At 38.5% G+C, this 22341-nt stretch overlaps 1 protein-coding gene across 5 annotated transcripts in view; it reads right to left on the bottom strand.

Moving 5' to 3' along the window:
• Positions 1–2291: 2291 nt before the first annotated feature.
• pik3c2a (phosphatidylinositol-4-phosphate 3-kinase, catalytic subunit type 2 alpha) overlaps positions 2292–22341 on the bottom strand; it is an 83228-nt gene continuing 63178 nt past the window's right edge. For all 5 annotated transcript variants that reach the window (XM_058388042.1, XM_058388039.1, XM_058388040.1 and 2 more), the window contains exons 21-33: positions 17635–17727; positions 17143–17272; positions 15392–15528; positions 14659–14828; positions 14393–14549; positions 13670–13779; positions 13381–13588; positions 13019–13143; positions 12795–12912; positions 12228–12309; positions 7991–8100; positions 7293–7418; positions 2292–3878 (exon numbers count right to left, since the gene is read on the bottom strand). In XM_058388042.1, coding sequence (XP_058244025.1) covers positions 3699–3878; positions 7293–7418; positions 7991–8100; positions 12228–12309; positions 12795–12912; positions 13019–13143; positions 13381–13588; positions 13670–13779; positions 14393–14549; positions 14659–14828; positions 15392–15528; positions 17143–17272; positions 17635–17727 — 1746 coding nt within the window. In that variant the 3' untranslated portion in view covers positions 2292–3698. The remainder of the gene's footprint in view (positions 3879–7292; positions 7419–7990; positions 8101–12227; positions 12310–12794; positions 12913–13018; positions 13144–13380; positions 13589–13669; positions 13780–14392; positions 14550–14658; positions 14829–15391; positions 15529–17142; positions 17273–17634; positions 17728–22341) is intronic.

The following is a 22341-nucleotide window of genomic DNA, read 5'->3' as shown; positions in this document are numbered from 1 at the left end:
CAGACCCTGTTTGTGCTCAACATACTAGCCATGGCTCACACTGCAGGGTCTTGGGATGTAGCAGCCCAAAAGGTGTAACTGTAATCCTTGCACTGAGCTTTATTGACTCCACTGCCAACCAATAAGCTTAAGTGTCTCAGCTTGTGGTTCATGCTCCATATAGAAGGATGTCCAGACAGAACCCACAGGATTACCACCCTCCTGCTCCTCAGGTGAGCACAGTCAAGCTGTAAATCACTTATTTACACTTTCAAACCATATCTTAATCTTGTTAACACCAGCATATACATCACTCCTCAAGTAAACTAAACTGAACACAAACAGATCCAAGTTTGTCCAAGGGGCTTCTTCTGCACTCCAGGTTTGCTTTGAATACAGTGACTGCAGAATCTTCAGGAAAGCAGCTACCATAGGTATCAGCACCCCTGTACTTGACAAAAATTTGTTTGCCAGCTGTTAAAATGCTTTCGACATCAAAGTCAATGTTGAACCTGAGGATGAATCTGCAGGTATGTAACCTAGCCTTTCTTTATTTTATAAAAGCATATGGTTTTGTCATTATTGTGAGTGTACCGAAATAAACAGTCCCTTTAGTTTCGAATTGATATATTACTTGTTTCTGTATAATAAAAAGTGACAGAGTAGTCAGTCGATTTACTGTAGCTGCTATGTGGAAAAAATGCACCAAAACGTGCCAGCGCGTTCATCGACCCCAAATTGTATTCTAGACCTGTATTCAAAACATTTATAACAAATTAGCTAGTCTGCTAGCTACCTTTACCAGGCACACTTCTATTTATGAACCCTTTGACAGAAAATATATAGCTCACATTTTTCCTCCTTGAAAATGTGTTGGTAATGTCAGATCTAATATAACTTAGTTATTTTAGCATTGTAGCATACGTTATGATGAGACTTTTCAGAGTATGGTTTTTTTTTTTTCAAGGCATTGTTACTTGCCAGTGTGTCCTGTCATAGCTATGCAAAGATTTGATTCCTAAAACAGTATTAAACAATTTTTGTTATGAAGTCTGGATTTGTGGTGGTTGTGCTTAAAATTATTCTTAATTCAGGTGATTAAAGATTTTGAAACTCTAACAGTAAACAGAGTTGGGTACTACTGTAAGGTTAACCCTGCCTGGTATAAATGTTTGGAAATGATTTGGAAAAAAAGTTGAAAATATCCATTACCAATTTAAAAGTATTCAAAAAGTAATCAAATGTAATCAGTTAGTTTACTTTTATAAAGTAATTGAAAAGTTACACTACTTATTACATTTTAAATAGGGTAATTTGTATTCTGTAATCTATTACATTTCCAAAGTAACCTTCCCAAAACTGTTCATTTGTGCAATATGGATGAACTAACATATCCAACCAAATAAATCAAAAGAAACAAGGAACATGATAATATTCACAACATGGGCACTTCCAAAAAGGTGTTAAAATGAATAGGAATTAAAATCTTAATTAAATGTTAAGTGGTTTAAATGTTACATGCAATTTTTCTAATGTGTTAATTAAAATGACAATTTAACTTTTTGTCTGACACTTTTACCATCAAATTAATTAGCATGTTACAGACAAACCATATCAAAACAACTTTATTATTAGTCTGACAATGCTGGCGTTCAAATATAGTGATGATGGAACAAAGTGTGTAGGAGACAAAGAAAAATACATTTCAAGAGAGAAAAGAAATCAAAATAGTGGAAAATCCCACTTGACAGAAATTAATGGTATCCGTTGAACTAACCCTGACCTAAAGATTCAGAGAAAAATGGAATCATATTGCTACAACATTCTGTTGCAGAGCTGTTATTATTAAGTAAAGTAATAGTACAAATTTGCCTACAGGACTTAAGCAATGTACACCAGAATTGCGATAGATGGATGGATGGATGGATGGATGGATGGATAGATTTTAGTCAATGTAAGCCACTAAATATCTTGAGCACTATCCATCTGTTACTCCACCTCTGGTGGTTAGAACTGGTTAAATTAAATAGCTTTCCCACAGCCTACAGTACTATGTCAAATGATTTGTCCTGGTAGGCTGTTATATGAAGAAACATTTAATACAACTATATATTAAGGATAGGTCTTATTTGGAGATTTGTCTGGTATAATCAATTCCAGAGTTAATGGAATCCTTTGAAATAAAGTAAAAAAATTATAAACACAATGGCTCAAATAAACAAAATACAGAACATTCCCAAAAAACTTAGCTTTTTAATGTTATTCAAAAATAAACACATCTACAAATATTTTACATAAATAAAGATTAAAGATTAATTATTCAATGCTTTATTGCTCCCAGTCTAAATATGTGATCGCACATTTCAATTCATTTGTCATCAGTTACTGTGAGGATAACTAAAGAGTTAAAACAAGACAGAATTCTTCAAGTCATATAATGCAAATAAAATACATAAGAAATTAAAATACATTTAGGTGCAATTTTGGTCATATGTTTGAAAAAAATCTGGAAAGGCTGAAAATTTTGCACAAGTACTTTACCACCACTCAATCGAAGAAGACTGCAAGTGAGGCAAAGAAAAAACTAAAAGTTAATTTTTCAAAACTGTAGACTTTTATGTTTTAAATATCAGGTACCAGTTGTTAAAAATGTTGCACAAAAGTCATCGTTCCTGAGAAACACAGCACCTGAAACTGCCAAGCAGCCGTGGCCTTACATGCCTGGTGATTAAAGATGACTACCAGCAAGGAAAAGCACTATAAAATATGGAGGTGGGTCATTGATGCATTGCAACAGTGTGCTGGTCCTGGACTCTTCTGATGTTTTTTTTAGCCCCAGGAAACACTTTCACTGAATATTGATTATATTGTCAATTTGAAGCCAGTGTTTTGCAGATCAAATTTCACTAACAAACTATTTTATTTTTAAACAAACTATATTTTTAAAACCATATTAAAACTTACAATACTATCTAAAAAAATGAATCCAATACATTCTTAAAAGCCATTTAATTTGCCATGTGGTGTGGAAAAAATTACATTACACACTATTTTGTTTAGATTAATGACAGCCAATTACCAATAAATAACCAGAGAACCATAAGAACCCACACGGACAACATGTCAGACTTGACACAGGCAATAACCTGAGCTCACAATCTAGGAAAACTAGGAACTCTGGAGCTGTTAGTTGGGAATACTTTTTTCCCCAAAACATTCATACAGATACATTTTCCAAATTTGTGATTCATCTTTAGCTTACTTAGTATGAGAACAAAATCAATAAAAATCAAATGAAGATTCAGTTCATTTGGCACATGAACAATAACTTATGATTTATCTGTGCCTGTCTAGACATTCAAAATTAATTTTAAACCCATTAAAAAGACTATTAATGCTTCCTGATTATTTCCTTCTTTTCTTTATAGTAAAGTAGGGTACAACAATGATCCCTTGTGTAAAAAAAAAAAAAAAAAAAAAAAAATACATGTCCATATACATACAATATAAACTATAAGTAATTTTGGCCCTCTAATGACAGAATTTACAAAAATATTAGTTTATAAAGTCAAATGCTGCACAGGAGTCCTGAAGTTTAGGGGCGAACATACAAAATCTGTATCGGGTTTTAGTTTAGATTTATTCTTCAGATGTAGATTTACTATTAAATATCATTGTCTTCCCATAAGACTTGAATGAGAGCACCTGGTCCTACAAGTCTAGAAATGCCCTGCTGTAAGTCGGTACCACTTGACTGTTTCTTGGCTAAGGTCAAAGTCTTTCAGGCTGAGGGTGATACCACCTAAGTAGCAGTTCTCACGCAAATATTCTGCACTTAGCACATTCAGTTGCAGCTCCCTCTGCTTCAGTGTCTCCTTACTATAGCCACTGTACACCAGCTGTGGGGGAAAAGCAACATAAGCAAAGTTTTTATCAAGAAAAGGTGAAAGAATTTTACAGGCTTACTGTAAAGTGCTAAGTAGCACTGATAAGTTAATTCCATATTTGTTTATAGTATTTAAAGGTATGTGAGGCTGATTGTGCTGCAAACACAGCAATTCATTCATATAATATGTACTAAATTACATATATAAAAAATTCACATGCTGTTAATATATCACAAAGTATATTAATATACCAGCAAACACTGTAAGCAGAAGACCAATATCTCAGTGCTGCTAAACACATATTGACTGAGCATAGAGGTATAGTTGAGTATAGTGGTTTGCTTGCTAAATGTATTTTTTTTAATATGTTGCCAAAACATTTATTTATAATATAATTATATATATAATTCTTTTCTGTGTTTGACCCTGCATTGTTTTATCGTTTTTGCTCTTTGGAGTTTGTGTATTAGATTTGTGTAATAGATTTGCCTTATCAGTTTCTTTGAACATTGCCAGTTTACTGACCATGCTTTTGCCTTTGGATTTACTGTTTAAATAAATGCCACTCATGGATTCTACACCATCTGGAGGTACATTACAGAATACATTGCAGACTGAATCCAGTGGAGTTGTCGCAGCTGCAAGCCCTTTTAAAGCAACAAAGTGAACTCCGTTTGCCCTACCAGTAGCAATTGGCTTTGCTTCAACATACCAACGCCCATCTCATACAAGCCATGAGAGAATTACCAACACTACTGGGTGAACCAGCCAAGATGGCACTACCCGACAAATTAAATGGTACCACAGATTGCTGTAAAGGATTCCTTAGACAATGTGAGATTTACTTTGTGCACAAACCCGAGACCCATTGGGAGGAATCTACCAAATGTGTCCTGAAAATGTCCCTGCTCAAAGCCCTGGAACAGGCCACTGCGGTTTGGGACGGCGACACGCATATCCGCCACATATTTGTCCCAACTTATATAGGACGTGTTTGACTATCCGGTGAGTGACAAAGACATTTCAGTGCAACTTATGCAGCTGCACAGAGGCTCTGATTCACCCATCTCCCACAAGCGTGGCTTAGCGCCAGCTTCAAAGAGGATTCCCTTCGGCCGGGAGTACAATTCATGCGACTCCTCTGGGAGACTGGACAGACATCTACCGAATTTACACCTTTCAAACTTTTCTTGGACAGAGACCTCAGGGACTGCTGGACATGGCATGAGAAGCATGGGAGAAGCAACCATCACCCTACCGCTCCCTGGTGGAGTGCATTCAAGAAATGTAAGTAAACATTGAAAAAGTCATGCCCATAGTCAAAACACATGTGGCGCAAAGAGATCAACAGCACACCTACAAACGTCTGTCGCAACCCAGGAAGTGTGAGTCAGCGATTAAGTGCTGCTCCTTGTCCCCAAAAACCACCTGTACGTTTCTGGCTCAATGGCTGGGCCCATACACAGTCCTTGAGAGGGTGGGGCCAATCATTTACTGCCTGCAACAGTCAGGTGAGCACACAGACACCCAATTAACTCTCAGATCCAGCCAAGGGCCAACCAGACTGAATGTAGTGGACCAGCAGGACAGAGTAGGCATTCCAGCAGTCGAAGGATGCCCTTACAAGCTTGCCAATCCTGCAGAACTCAGACTTCAGCCTCCCCTTCTTGTTGCATTAGAGACAGGACTGGGAGTCATAGTTTCCTAAAACTTTGAATCAGAATTGAATTGATGTCAGAAGCTGAGCCCCACCAAGAAAAGGTACGCCAGTGTTGAGCGAGAAGCTCTTGGAATAAAGTGGCCCATCAAGAAGCTTAAGTATTTTTTGGCTGGTTGGCACTTTACCTTGGTGACTGACCATGCCCCCATGCAGTAGATGACCAAGGCCAAAAATACTAATCCCAGAGTAACTCTTTGGTTCCTTTCATTGCAAGACTTCCTGTTCCAGGTACAGATTTGAGCAGAAGTCCAGCACAGTAATGACAACAGCCTCTCCCAATGACATGCCTTCAATGACTGGGCCCAGCGACCAGTGCCAGCAAGCTTTGATTTGAGGGTGGGGTACTGTGACAGAAGAGCCTGCACCATTTTCAGCAGCATTTTCTTGCACCTACAATTCAGTATTCATCCTGGTACTTGTTTCCACTATGTTTGACCTATTTTAATTGACCTTTTTATTTTTCCAGATTTGTCTAGGGTTAGGTGATGCCTTGCCTAGATTTAGTGAAGAACTTTTTCCTCACTAATGAAATAGTCCTGAAATTATCCATTTTAGCTGCCATCTGTGGTATTATAGTCCATTTAGTGGTGCTGACCTCACCAGTGCATTCCTTCTTTTTAGGGATGTATATTAAGAATGTCTTCCCTTTCTCTCTTTCATGCATGCACACTTTTTGTTTTTTCCAACCTAACGATAGTCCTCTTGCATCAACATCTCTTTGAACCATATATCGGTTCTCATATGAATTTCCCATGAACCGCTACCGAATACCAAATCAACAACAGAATGGGTATTCCCTTGATTTGTCATGAAATAACAAGGAAACAGGGCAACCCAGTTAATGAAACTGCATAACAGTCAATTGTCCTATTATTTTTGTGCCTGTGAAGATAGACTAGATATAGTTGCCCTTATATCCATAAACAGTTGGGCTCTGACAGGTCTTGCTCTTATTCCAAAAGGTTCCCACATGAGATAGGACTCAGGTGTGGGGATACTCAGAACTTCCAGGCTGATGGCCACACATTTAGAGTGCACAAGATATGTTACTAAATTTCTGTGCAAGCCACAGCTAAACATTTTGTTAATCACAAGGTTGTTCAAACGTGCATTTCTACCCAATTTTTTTGGGTGAACTCCAAACACTCTATATTTACAGAAAGGGAGGGGAGGGTGACAAGGCTTCCAGGCTTGTCAGTTACTATGGAGAGTTCAAAACACCTGCACAAACACTGCATTTATCTAGGTAAAGGAGGGCTCTCTCTAAGGTGGTCACATCAGCCTATTGAACTTAGTTGTCTGTTGTGCATTTACAAAATAAAGAACATTAATAGCCCAGGCTCCCAGAATAATTGCCCGTCCATGATGCCTATACTCATATTTACTGTTTCCAACATCTTGCTTTATCATAAAGTTCCATGGCCAACCTTATTTGATATCTGGTTCTGTGCATATTAGGCGATTCTTTCTCTTTCAGAACATGCCAAATTGTCCATACATTTGATCCAAAAATGGGTGGGCTTAAACAAAAGGTGCTGTAATTGTAAACACATCTAGATGGAAACATCTGGAAATTAAATTTGAAATTATGTATTTTTGTCATTGGCCAGGAGGATTTGCATTCAGAGTGAAACATTTAAAAAGATACAGGAAAATGCTGACTAATGTATTCTACATTACACTCAATGAGCAATAGTAGTTATTACCATTTCATTATAAGTGGGGTTCCTGGTCTTTCTGGAGACCTTTGTTTTGCGTTTTGAGGTTTTCTGGGGGTCTGGAAGCAGGTACATTTTAACATATGGGTTAGGGTCTGCTCCATCATCAGACACCTGAAAAGGTTTTGGAGAAGAAAAGTTGACAAAAAAGTTTACACACACACACTTTATTAAAAACACCTGTACATGTTCATGCAGTTACCTAATCAGCCATGTCATGCAAATAAGGCCAAGAGCTTTAGGTAATGTTCACATCAAACTGAATGAAGAAAAAGTGTGATCTCTGTGACTTTGTCTGTGGCATGAATATTGGTACCAGATTGGCTATTTTCAGGGAGTATTTCAGAAACTGGTGATCTCCTGAGATTTGCACACACAATTTGTCTCTAGAGTTTAGACAGAATGGTGCAAAAAAACTACAAAAAAGGTCTGTGGGTGGAAATACCTTATTGATGAGAAAGCTTAGAGGAATAGACAGATTGTTTCAAGATACCATAACATTGCATGACAAATTTGGTATGTAGAAAAGCACCTCACATTGCACACCACTGAACAGTTAAAGAATTTGATGTGGGGTGTTCTGATGTTCTATTCCATCCACCACATTTTGTGCGTGCTCAGATATAAAAGTAACTTGGTGCATTTGCAGATTAAGCTATTTTTTTTTTAAAGTGCTCTAAACTTACAAGGTCTTTGATGTGCATAACCATAATGAACAGTGTTCCATTTCGATAAGACACTGATAACTTCACCTCTCCCCCTTCACGGCCTGTAGCAGGACTTAATGGAAGCTCCTCTGAAAAGCAAAAACATATACCATGAAAGCAAGACTTTCATTTATAGCACAACCCATCTGTTGGTACTCCAGTATGCAGCCATATCACAGTAAATGGCATTAATAATGGATATAAGTGCAAGTAAGTAAGTTTCTTCCGAGGAAAAGTACAAATTCACACAGCTGTTGGAGCACACTCAAATTCAAACAAATCCAAGTGCCCTGGTCAAACAGCATCCCCACTGGCTAGTTCTTTACAAGTTGCACAGAACAATAAGTAATCAAGTTTTGTTATGATTATTGAGAAACAGCTATTTGAACCCCTTATCAATAACCCGAACCTTTGCACACATTTTTTGCTATTTGAATGTTAGGCTTGTTCTCACTAGAATTGAAGAGTATGTGACATTTATGTGTTTATAAAGCTCACATTTTATCATATCAAGATACACTGAGCATTTTGACACCATTTTTTAAAACCAGAAATCCTAAACAGATACAGAAAGTGGGTTTAATTTTTATACGTGAGATTATTTAGCACAATTTATTATAAAGGTCCCTAATGAGACCCACCATTAATATTTGCAATAATAGCACAATGTTAATTCTGTGAAATGGAGCTAAAAGCTTGAAATGCTGTGCTTTCTTAAGTAACCAGATCATCATAGTCTAGTTACAAATCAGCATAACGATGCAGAATGCCACATTTAAAGCTTGCTCAGACTTATGGTTACTGAGAATCAGTTATCTGTTGCAGTCTAACTGTTTACAAATCACCAACATATTTGACAAAATTTTTCACATTCTGCTGAATAATCTGACACCAACAATTGTCTGATGGCAGCCATGTTCTTTTTCTAACCCGGTCATTATCTGGCTAGGTGCCACATTCTTTATACTAACTTAACTTAGGTAGCCCCAAAAAAAAAAATAAGTTCACTGAGTCTATTCCACTAATTCTTATTTACAGACCTCCAGGGCCATATTCTGATTTAATTTCTTCTGCTAAATTATCAACTATTTCTGTGGAACATCTATTTGAACTGTTGATTATTTTAGTAATAGTTTACTCTACTGATTATCTGGTCAAGTAGTCAGATAATAAAATTAGTTTTAAGCAATCCAACAATATACAAATGATTTTATTTTACATTTTTGTTTCCTGAATAGCAAATTTCAAAATTTTTGCCACAGATTCTGAAAAATAAATTAAACAATTTAAAAAAATATATATATATATTTTTACTTTATTTTTATATATATATACTAAAAAAAAACAAAAAAACAAAAAAAAAAACAGTGAGTTAATCTGATGCCAAACAGATGGCATGTTGTGCTCTTACAAACAGCTAATTTATCTATATCTATTCTATCTATATCTAGCCACAATTTCTTTTATTTCAAAATTACTGACAATAAGTAATCAAGTTTTAAGCTTTTAGTTAGGTTGTGTGTAGGATGTTGGTCTAAACAAAATAAAAAAAACTTTCTGCCAGATTTACAAAATTGGCAAAAAAGATGAGTTTTTTCATACTTGTGCACATATACTGTTTGCAACATAAATCATTTGCATGCAGTTAAATCTTCAGTGTATCCGTTCCATGTTGGAAGTATTGCACAGCATTCAGTGATGCTGCTGATGACCAGAATGTGTCTTTCAAATGCACACATCAGTATAAAAGCCTGCTGTGTCTAACTTTTGTTTGGAGTACAGAATGCCCAGGTTGTCCTTCTGCACATTTCATTTTGTAGAAGAAATGGGACTATTTATACAGGAAGCACGTTATGTAGAAATGCAAGGTACATAACAGTAATATAGTTAATTCACTGCATATTTGATCAGTTTTATAATCTGATCTGATTATGACAACATAAGTCCCAAATGGAACTTATTGTAACATATATGTATGCACACAGAGAGAGATCACTTGCAAAGATGGAAAAGAGAGAAAACAAAAGACAGATGGGAAATTTCACAGCAGTGTTCATGATTCCTTCTCTTCAGAAGAATGACTGGTGGATCCCTTTTTATAGCTTGTTAGTTTGGGTGACATACACTATATTGCCAAAAGTATTCGCTCACCCATCCAAATAATCAGAATCAGGTGTTCCAATCACTTCCATGGCCACAGGTGTATAAAATCAAGCACCTAGGCATGCAGACTGTTTTTACAAACATTTGTGAAAGAATGGGTCGCTCTCAGGAGCTCAGTGAATTCCAGCGTGGAACTGTGATAGGATGCCACCTGTGCAACAAATCCAGTCGTGAAATTTCCTCGCTCCTAAATATTCCACAGTCAACTGTCAGCTATATTATAAGAACGTGGAAGTGTTTGGGAACGACAGCAACTCAGCCACGAAGTGGTAGGCCATGTAAACTGACGGAGCGGGGTCAGCGGATGCTGAGGCGCATAGTGCGAAGAGGTCACCAACTTTCTGCAGAGTCAATCGCTACAGACCTCCAAACTTCATGTGGCCTTCAGATTAGCTCAAGAACAGTGCGCAGAGAGCTTCATGGAATGGGTTTCCATGGCCGAGCAGCTGCATCCAAGCCATACATCACCAAGTGCAATGCAAAGCGTCGGATGCAGTGGTGTAAAGCACGCCGCCACTGGACTCTAGAGCAGTGGAGACGCGTTCTCTGGAGTGACGAATCACGCTTCTCCATCTGGCAATCTGATGGACGAGTCTAGGTTTGGCGGTTGCCAGGAGAACGGTACTTGTCTGACTGCATTGTGCCAAGTGTAAAGTTTGGTGGAGGGGGGATTATGGTGTGGGGTTGTTTTTCAGGAGCTGGGCTTGGCCCCTTAGTTCCAGTGAAAGGAACTCTGAATGCTTCAGCATACCAAGACATTTTGGACAATTCCATGCTCCCAACTTTGTGGGAACAGTTTGGAGCTGGCCCCTTCCGCTTCCAACATGACTGTGCACCAGTGCACAAAGCAAGGTCCATAAAGACATGGATGACAGAGTCTGGTGTGGATGAACTTGACTGGCCTGCACAGAGTCCTGACCTCAACCCGATAGAACACCTTTGGGATGAATTAGAGTGGAGACTGAGAGCCAGGCCTTCTCGTCCAACATCAGTGTGTGACCTCACAAATGCGCTTCTGGAAGAATGATCAAAAATTCCCATAAACACACTCCTAAACCTTGTGGACACCCTTCCCAGAAGAGTTGAAGCTGTTATAGCTGCAAAGGGTGGACCGACGTCATATTGAACCCTATGGATTAGGAATGGGATGTCACTTAAGTTCATATGCGAGTCAAGGCAGATGAGCGAATACTTTTGGCAATATAGTGTATGTAACACTCCTACCGGTTACTGCAATAAGCAATAAGAGCTTTAATAAAAGTGTGCCCCTTGTCTGGGGATTTATGCTTACTACAATGTAAATTCATGCAACCAATCTTGACTTAAAACTGTTTGGGTAAAGATCTCAAAGTTTTAAGCTCTAAGAGGATGAAATTGATTGGCATTTCATGACCATACTGTTCACAAATCTCCAAAATGTTTTTGATAATTAGTACAGTTCAGTATCTACAGAGTATGCTGACACTAATGTTACAAAGATGCACCTAAAATCCCAAGAGTAGTTTGCAAAAGTATATTCATATGTTTTGAAAATTTGCTCAAAATTGAAGTAGGCATCACTGTGAACGTTGAGTTTACAAAACATGGGACAAAACATAAAACATTGCAATATAGTATCAACATCAGTCCATCTTACAAGCCTGAGTAAAACAGAGAGCATATTATTTATCAATTAAGTTACAACTTACAGATTTACAGAAAAAAATAAAAAGGTTCCAGCACTATATAAATGTCTTTCTTTCAACTTGAATGGTTCAACATCCTTTACACACTGAAATGGTTATAAAGGTTATAAAAGAAAATCTACAATGAAATAATTACTCTGAATATTCTTCTTGAAATGACTAATAACTTACTAATTACTGTTTCTTGATTTTTTTTTCTACATTTTTTCTACATTCGTATTCTGTTCATTTTCCAGAAAATGTAAGCAAAGAATTGCTAATTGCCAGATTAGGATTTCGGAATTGATTAAATAAAAATTACTATGTATTATAGACAGGCTTGAGAGTTACTGCTCTCACACTTATGATTCAAAGTTAGTTGGGCACACCTGGTACTTTGAGGAGTCCGTCCAATCCCTCTGTCTTGTCATCTCTAGCAAGTGGATGGAAGAACGTGTAGATAAGATCGCACTATGGAAGAATATATATACACACACACAGAGACACACATTATATATATATATATATATATATATATATATATATATATATATATATATATATATATATATATATATATATATATATAAATATAAAATAACACATATATATATACACATATACACATTATATATATATATATATATATATATATACACACACACACACACACACACACACACACACACACACATACACACACACATATACATATACACACACACACTACTCAGTCTTACTTTCCTAGCAATGTTTGTTTACACTTAACTGACTCATGAAATAGGAAGGGTATAGAAGCAGATGCTCATTTAATATCCAAGCAATTTTTTTAGTGCCATACTGATGCATCAGTGAGCACAAAACAGAGAAAAGTATTTTATCTGCTGTATGGTCCTGAAAAAATTGTCTCAGAGGTTAAAATAAGAGTAAAACTAAGCAGTACCTTCTTTACTGACCTGTGCTACTTCTGCAGAACTCCTCATGAGGTTATGTACATAAATATTCAGCTCCACCTTTCTTTTGGATGCCACATCCTTGATGTGTTTGCGTCCCAGCACAAGCTTGTTGGGGAACCTAGAAACAGGAAATGGTGTCAAATAGGTAATTAAGGAATATAACTGTAAGACTGAAATTGATGCAGTGATTCAAAGCTTGTGGTAGACAATAAGGAGCAACACACCCAGGAATCTTCCATAGAGGAAATATTATGGTCAGCTTGTTGTGCAGCTCTTGGAACTCATCAAAGGTACGGAAAACAAATTGGGGCTCACTCAGGCCCTCCCTTAATATGCGTACAACATATATCTATGACAAAATAAGTGATATAAAGGAATCATTAGACAATTTAGATTTTTTAAGCCAGAGTCATTTTGTTATCCTATCTGATTAGAATTTTCTGCCTAGATATTTAGTAGCTGGCTAGGTTTCTAATGTTGGCTGTGTGCCATACTGTGGAAAAACTCCACTGACTCAATAATATTCATTCTTGCATTTTATCGCAAATAAGTAGTTTAACATTTAAATAAATAAAAAAACACTCACATAGTGCTTATCAGGGTTGTATCGCTTCTGGAAAGAGAAGATGGAAGCATCTCTGATACAGCCATCCTGCTTTAGTGTGTATGTGCGTGGAGAAAAGGACAGTATGGGTTCATCATTAGATGGCAAGCCAGAAAAACGCAGTTGGGCTAGGTTGTGGATAAAAAAATTAAACTTTGTGGCTACACTGCCAAGACTGGACTCAATCAACCTGAGTAAGAGATAAGGCAAGAAGGTTAATGCAACAGGATCAAAGCTCAAAGCTGAAATAAAATTTACAAATAGGCTGTACCTAGTAAAGAAAATGGTAGCTTCTGTATTTGTACTCTGAGGCTGTAGAGCATCATACACATACTTCAGGTCCTGAGTTCCAGTCAGCTCAGGTAAGCCTGATTGTGTCATCTGTCAAAGTCACATAAAAATAAATGCTTAATATACATAATATACAGTCCCCTCCAAAAATATTGGAAGACACTTGGGTTTTAGAAGATGGATATGAGATGAAAGGTTTGGATTTCTGATTTTGTTTCCTGGTATTTACATCTAGATGTGTTAAACATAAGTTTAATATACCTTGCTTGCAATAACTGCATAAAGAATGTGACTCACTGACATAACCGACTTGGATCACTGTTATACTGCATAATAAAGTTTATCCTAAATATTGGGTGCTATGTTCTATGCTATTTAAACACATGTACATATAAATACAAGGATATAAAAGCTGAAATTCTAGACTTTCTTCTCATATTCAACTTTTGATCTCAAACACGGATGTCTTCAGTCTGCAGAAAAAACAAACAAATTGGCCTTACTGTTCGGATAGTTTTGGAGGGGACTGTATTAAACATGAAGTACTTAATAAAAAAAAAATGCAGACAATTCATGACTCATAATTGTGGACAATCATGCTATAGACTATGGAATAGCAATAAATAAGTTTCAGTGTGCCAAAATTTGCAATATTTTAAAGATTTCCACCATTGTTTTTTTCTGCAGTGTTTTAGATCATTACCAGGGACAGCAGGTTAAGGAAGAGGTTGGAATGTTTACGGATCAGATTGTAAGCCTGAGAGCACAGGTCCACAAAGAGCTGGAAGCGGCTTGTTGGTCTCTCACCCCCATTGATGACATAAGCCATATCAGAGGTAAGGACAAATGGTGCTCTGTCCCTGAAAGTGAAAAGTCAAAGCAAAGTACAGTGCTAATGAGCTCAGCTTAAATTAATTAAATCTCCAAAGAGCGACAAAGTATAATGCTTTGAAATAATGCTTCTTCAACCTTTTAAAACTTCCGATCATCTGTGCATGGCCAAGAAATTTGCCAAAGTCAATGTGAAACATGTGTCCTGTGGTACGAAGCATGATGTTGTCATTGTGGCGATCACAGATGCCAAGTAGATAGGTAGCCACACAGCAGCCTGCACAAGAATAGATGAAGTTTTCTGCAGCCTGCAGAGCAATGGAAGGCCAGGTGTAAGTAATAATGAAAGAAAGAACCTTAAAAATTTAACAAGCAAAATGGGGGAGAGACAATATCTAATTAGGCTTATTTTTACAATGAGAGCAAATTTAACATTTTAAAATTTGAGCAAGCAAAACATTCAAGGTTATGTTGCACTAAGTCTGCAATGTGTGTGCTGAGTTTTGCATGTTCTTCTAGTGTCTGGCTTTTTTTTTGGGTTTCCACCCACCACCCAAAAACATACTTATAGCTAAATTTCTCTGAGATTTGAATGTGTGTGTGAATGTAAGTGTGCATGGTGCTCAGTGATAAACTGGGATCCCATTCAGATTGTTTTCTTGGCCCATGCCTTTTAGTCCCTGGATAAGCAAAGAATCTACTGTGATCCACAACAAATAACTAGGGAATGCACTGCGCTGCTGCTTAAATTTTATTTCTTTTAAGCAGCTACTGTAAGAATATCCTTACAAACCTGAAACTGTTTTAATGTGATTTACACAGTTTGTATAACAGAGGTAATATATATTTACACAATTTGGTGTTAATTCACCTTCTCATACTCATCCTCAGCAGGGTTATACTTCCGTAGCCACTCAGCCAGAGGCTTGTCCTTAAAGGAGCCTGTAACTCCATACTCCACCTGAATCTTCCTTAGCGTCTCAGAGGATGGAACCAATTCCACCATGCCTGAACAAGCAAACACAAAGTACTGTCACAAAGTAACTGAACATTCGTCATGATCTCAAAATACTTGTATGTATGTGAAAGAGAGCCATATACAGAATCTAGTTATGCACATATTGTGGAGTTACCATAATTGTGGTATTAGGCCTGGTTTATTACAATTAGATTTTATTATATTTCACTCCTTTCCTTCTCATTTATTTATTATTATGCTGGTTGAATTTTAGGGGTTTTATTTTGGTCTATGTTTTTTCTACATTTTGCAGGTAACAAAGAAAAATATAAGCAAAATAAAATATAAAAAATAGATTTACATATGTAAATGTTGTCAAATGATTTTGTTTGTTTGTGAAGAATGACAAAGCAAACTTGTAAATAAAAACTACCAAAGCTATTCTCAAGCAAAATCAATAACCATTAAACCTTCAAAAATTAATCCAAGATTGATCGCTTAATTTTTGATCCATTAATACCTTCAAATTGATCCAAGATCGAGTGACACGGCAGGTGTTTGTGCTAGGCTACAACCATGCGAATCTCAAAATAGTGCTCCCTAATTTCCATCAACATGTGGATTTTGCGATGAGAGGAGTGAAAATCGTTCAATCTTGTTTACAATAACATCCCCGGCGCACACTGTGTGAAGCCCCGCCCCCACCTCAGCTACTCAGACCACATCTCTGTTATTCTAATTCGAGTATAAAGGCTGCTCGTCAGACATGCTAAATTGGTTCTGAAACAAGTGAAAACCTGGCCAGCAGGAGCCACCTCTGCTCTTCAGGACTGTTTTGAGTGCACTGACTGGCATATGTTCAGTGAGGCTGCAACGAACAGCAACTCTATCAACTTGGAGGAGTACACGGCATCAGTGACCAGCTACATCAGCAAGTGCATTAATGACGTAACCATATCCAAGACCATCACCACACGGCCCAACCAGAAGTCGTGGATGACCGCAAAGGTGCTGAAGTCTAAAGACTCTGCCTTCAGAGCAGGGGACAAGATGACCTTAAAAACAGCAGACACAACCAGGCCCTCACAACCAGACTATGTAACAGTTTCTTTCCTCAAGCCATCAGGCTCCTCAACATCCAGAACTGATCTGTATCAACTTACACACACTCAACTGTGTGAACTGACCTGTGTCAACTGTGTGAGATTCAACACATACATCTATAACTCCACCCACACTATAAATGTTTACATTTTGTATTTGCACACATTCATTTGCTGCTACTGCTATTTTGCACACTTCAAACTGTCACCAACTGCTGCTATATGTAAATGGTTACAAGCATATGTGTTAAAAAGAAAACACTGGTTTACAGTTCTTCTAGTTTGCACATTTTTCCGGCACTATGTGTCTTGTACACATTTGTGTTGTTTTTGTATTTTCTGTTTGCACTGTCTTCTGTCTTGCACTGTTTACACCTGGTTGCACTTTACAGTAAACTTTCTGTGCCTAGCTCTCTGTTGTTTTCTGTTCTGTAGCTATATGTTATGTTGTCTTATGTAGCACCAGGGTCCTGGAGAAAGGTTGTCTAATTTCACTATGTACTCTGTCAGCTATATGTTGGTGAAATGAGAATAAAAGCTTCTTGACTTGACTTGAAATACCTTTATCTTTTCCAGTTGATATACATTCGAAATTGACAATGCGCAGGTCCAGCCCTTCCTGGAGCCATATCCGATCCATGATCCGAATCATCTGTAGCGCCAGCATATCTTGCCTCAAGTCCTCTCCGACCTAAAATCATTTTACATGCAACAAACTTAAATGAATATTTGTATAAAAACACAAGCGTCAGTTGACAACTTAGTGCTTTTAAGCTGCCAAAAGTAGGCTGCACTGCCTAAATGTGAAATGTGGTTTTGTTTAAAATAGATGTTTTGTTGTTTTCTTAGAATACAGTTCCTTTAATTAAAGATTAGAACACATGCATGTGTGTTCTAATGGGCACTTTAATGTGTTTTGGTAAACACAATCACAAAAGTACACATGGTCATTTTAAACAAAAAATAAATGCAAACTGATATGATCGAAAGATAATATACCCATAAAGAATGCATCCATGCATGGATACGTAAAGCATGCCTATTGATTCCCACCTTAAACATGACATTAATTTCTTCTCCCAACTGATCTGCATTGACCAGGGCAAGCTTTAGAGGAACAGCATTGGAATTGAAAAAGGAGCAGGCCTAGAAGAAAGCATAGAAATTCAGAGACAAATGTAATGCATTAGTGACAGATACAACATCAGTACAGGTTAGTGAGCCTGTTCAAAATCCACCATGTAAGCCCAAGCCATAACACTAACTTAACCATGCTCAATCAGTGAGCTCATGTTTTGGACCTTTCACCTTATGTTGGCCTTTCTATGACTTGTTGATTTTTAAATTTTAACACACACGTATATCATATATATTTTTTGTTAACACTCACAGTTCAGTGTTAGAAGCAGGCAAAATGGGCAAGTGTAAGGATTTGAGTGAGTTTGACAAAGGCCAAATTGTGATGGCAAGATGACTGGATTAGAGCACATGTCCAAAACTGCAGCTCTTGTGGGGTGTTCGCAGTCTGCAGTAGTCAATATCTATCAAAAGTGGTCCACGGGTCATGGGTGGTCAAGGCTCAGTGATGCACATGGGGAGCAATGGCTGGCCCGTGTGGTCCGATCCAAGAGACGAGCTACTGTTGCTCAAATTGCTGAAGAAGTAAATGCTGGTTCTGATAAAAAGGAGTCAGAATACACAGTGCATCACAGTTTGCTGGATATGGGGCTGCATAGCCGCAGACCAGTCAGGGAGCTCATGTTGACCCCTGCCAAAAGCACCAACAATGTGAACATGAGCATCAGAACTGGACCACAGAGCAATCACATTTTCTTTTACATCATGTGGTTGCTTACCTAGGGAACACATGGCACTAAGATGCACTATGGAAAGAAGGCAAGCTGGTGGAGGTGTCATGCTTTGAGCAATGTTCTGCTGGGAAACCTTGGGTCCTGCCATCCATGTTAATGTTACTTAGACACATACCACCTACCTAAGCATTGTTGCAGACCATGTAAACCCTTTCATGGAAAGAGTATTCCCTGATGGCTGTGGCCTCTTTCAGCAGGACAATGCACCATGGCACAAAGCAAAAATGGTTCAGGAATGCTTTGATGAGTACAACAATGAGTTTGAGGTGTTGACTTGGCCTCCAAATTCCCCAGATCTCAATCTGATTGAGCATCTGTGGGATGTGCTGGACAAACAAGTCCGATCCATGGAGGCCCCACCTTGCAACTTATAGGACCTGATGCTAACATCTTGGTGCCAGATACCACAGCACACCTTCAGGCAGCAAAAGGAGGACCAACACAGTATTAGGCAGGTGGTTATGCCTGATTGGTCATACTTCACATCAAACAAATGAAAGAAAAAGGCAACAGTTCTGAAAATTATTAAAATAAAAGTTATTAGACCCCTGATTTAATACTCCAAAGAGACACCTTTTGCTTTATTTAAAGCCATTAATCTTTTTGATATGTTTGTACTAGCTTTGCACACCTAGATTGGGGAATATTTGCCCATTTTTCCTTGCCGAATTGCTAGTTCAGTCAAATTCTGTGGTGAGTGGCAATGTACTGCTCTCTTCAAGTCCATGCACAGGTTTTCTACAAAATTTAAGTCAGGGCTCGGCCTTGGTCAGTCAAGTACATTCACCTTCCTAACCTAAACCATTGCGCTGTTGTTTTGGCAGTACGTTTAGGATAATTTTCATGTTGGTGAATGACCGTCTTCAGCTGTCTAAAAGAGGGACGCAGGTTTTCCTCAAGAATTTGGATGTACTCGGAAGCATCCATTTTCTGTTCAATCCTAACCAATCGACCAGTCCCTGCTAAAGAGAAACACCCCCACAACAAAATGTTGCTACCACTATGCTTCACAGTAGGTATGGTGTGTTTTGGGTGGTTTTCTGCATTTGCTTTTTGCCAAACATAGCGCTTGGAGTTCAGTCAAAAAAGGTCAATTCTGGTCTCATCAGACCATAGCACCTTTTGCCAGATGGTATGAGAGTATTCCAGCTGTGTTTTTGCACAGCACACATGAGACAGAGTGTGGCACTTTTTCAGGAATAGCTTCTTTCTTGCCACCCTGTCATACAGGCAAGCTTTGTGTAAAGCTTGCAAGATAGACATGCACAGACCGACCAGTCCCAGCCATAAAGTCCTTCAAAGATGCCTTTGGCCTCTTGGTTGCTTCTCTGATCAATGTCTATTATTTTCAAACTTGACAAAAGTTGAGCTGTTTGCAATGAACAAATCAAAAGCACCTGAAACTCGACCAATGCTTCAAGTGGATTGGCCAATTTAACTGAAAACACAACTTTTAATGAATTTTAACACAAATTATTTTCACAAAATTATTCAACCACCTCATGTCAAGCATCATTAGTACTTAGTAGAGTACCTTCTTGCTGTTTTGACCTGCTGCAAACAAGGTGAATAGCCAGACACCAGCTTCTTGCAGTTTTCCTGTGAAATCATAGACCATTCCTCTTGAGCGTTGGCCTTTCTATGGGGTTTCTATGAGGTTCAAGTAAGGTGACTGTGATGGCCACAGGAGAATCATCCAGGACTACTTCTGCAACCAAGCCTTGGTGGAATTTGAGGTTTGCTTTGGATCATTGTCCTGTTGGAAGGACCAGTAATGTCAAAGCTTCAGCTTCCTCACAGACAGCATGACTGTATTTCCTGATATTTCAATAAATCTGTCTTGCCTTCCAGAGCCAGTGAATACACAGCTTCATTATACTTCATTCTTCTTCCTCCAGACATACTGAAGATCCATTGGGCCGAAAAGTTTTGCTTTATCACGCCACAAAACAGAATCCCAAACCTGTGGTTTATTTATATGATTTTGAGCACATTGAGTTTATTTGTTCATTGCAAACAGCTGAAACTCTGTAAATTTTGATAATAAACATGATATGCCATGGGGGTTACATAATTTTGTATGTTAGCATATCAGTTCAACTTTTCAATACGGTCAAAAGTCTTAGTCAATGTTCATACCCCCATATTAACTAGCCATATCCATGTTAACTTTGGATATATATATATATATAGATAGATACACACAATATTGCCAAAAGTATTCGCTCACCTGCCTTGACTCGCATATGAACTTAAGTGACATCCCATTCCTCATGCATAGGGTTCAATATGACGTTGGTCCACCCTTTGCAGCTATAACAGCTTCAACTCTTCTGGGAAGGCTGTCCACAAGGTTTAGGAGTGTGTTTATGGGAATTTTTGACCATTCTTCCAGAAGCACATTTGTGAGATCACACACTGATGTTGGACGAGAAGGCCTGGCTCTCAGTCTCCGCTCTAATTCATCCCAAAGGTGTTCTATCGGGTTGAGGTCAGGACTCTGTGCAGGCCAGTCAAGTTCATCCACACCAGACTCTGTCATCCATGTCTTTATGGACCTTGCTTTGTGCACTGGTGCACAGTCATGTTGGAAGAGGAAGGGGCCAGCTCCAAACTGTTCCCACAAAGTTGGGAGCATGGAATTGTCCAAAATGTATTGGTATGCTGAAGCATTCAGAGTTCCTTTCACTGGAACTAAGGGGCCAAGCCCAGCTCCTGATAAACAACCCCACACCATAATCCCCCCTCCACCAAACTTTACACTTGGCACAATGCAGTCAGACAAGTACCGTTCTCCTGGCAACCACCAAACCCAGACTCGTCCATCAGATTGCCAGACGGAGAAGTGCGATTCGTCACTCCAGAGAACGCGTCTCCACTGCTCTAGAGTCCAGTGGCGGCGTGCTTTACACCACTGCATCCGACACTTTGCATTGCACTTGGTGATGTATGGCTTGGATGCAGCTGCTCGGCCATGGAAACCCATTCCATGAAGCTCTCTGCGCACTGTTCTTGAGCTAATCTGAAGGCCACATGAAGTTTGGAGGTCTGTAGCGATTGACTCTGCAGAAAGTTGGCGACCTCTTCGCACTATGCGCCTCAGCATCCGCTGACCCCGCTCCGTCAGTTTACGTGGCCTACCACTTCGTGCAGTCTGCATGCCTAGGTGCTTGATTTTATACACCTGTGGCCATGGAAGTGATTGGAACACCTGATTCTGATTATTTGGATGGGTGAGCGAATACTTTTGGCAATATAGTGTGTATATTATTATATTATATATATATATATATATATATATATACACACATACACACACACACACATTATATGTATGTATGTACATATACATACATACATACATACATACATACATACAGGGGTTGGACAATGAAACTGAAACACCTGGTTTTAGACCACAATAATTCATTAGTATGATGTAGGGCCTCCTTTTGCGTCCAATACAGCATCAATTTGTCTTGGGAATGACAGATACAAGTCCTGCACAGTGGCCAGAGGGATTTTGAGCCATTCTTCTTGCAGAATAGTGGCCAGGTCACTACGTGATGCTGGTGGAGGAAAACGTTTCCTGACTCGCTCCTCCAAAACACCCCAAAGTGGCTCAATAATATTTAGATCTGGTGACTGTGCAGGCCATGGGAGATGTTCAACTTCACTTTCATGTTCATCAAACCACTCTGTCACCAGTCTTGCTGTGTGTACTGGTGCATTATTATCCTGATACACAGCACCGCCTTCAGGATACAATGTTTGAACCACTGGGTGCACATGGTCCTCCAGAATGGTTCGGTAGTCCTTGGCAGTGACGCGCCCATCTAGCATAAGTATTGAGCCTAGGGAATGCCATGATATTGCAGCCCAAACCATC

This window comes from Hemibagrus wyckioides, linkage group LG04 (genome assembly GCF_019097595.1).
Source record: "Hemibagrus wyckioides isolate EC202008001 linkage group LG04, SWU_Hwy_1.0, whole genome shotgun sequence".
Classification (NCBI taxonomy): Eukaryota; Metazoa; Chordata; class Actinopteri; order Siluriformes; family Bagridae; genus Hemibagrus; species Hemibagrus wyckioides.
The sequence above is the reverse complement of the archived record's forward strand: the minus strand, read 5'-3'. Positions and strand labels throughout refer to the sequence as shown.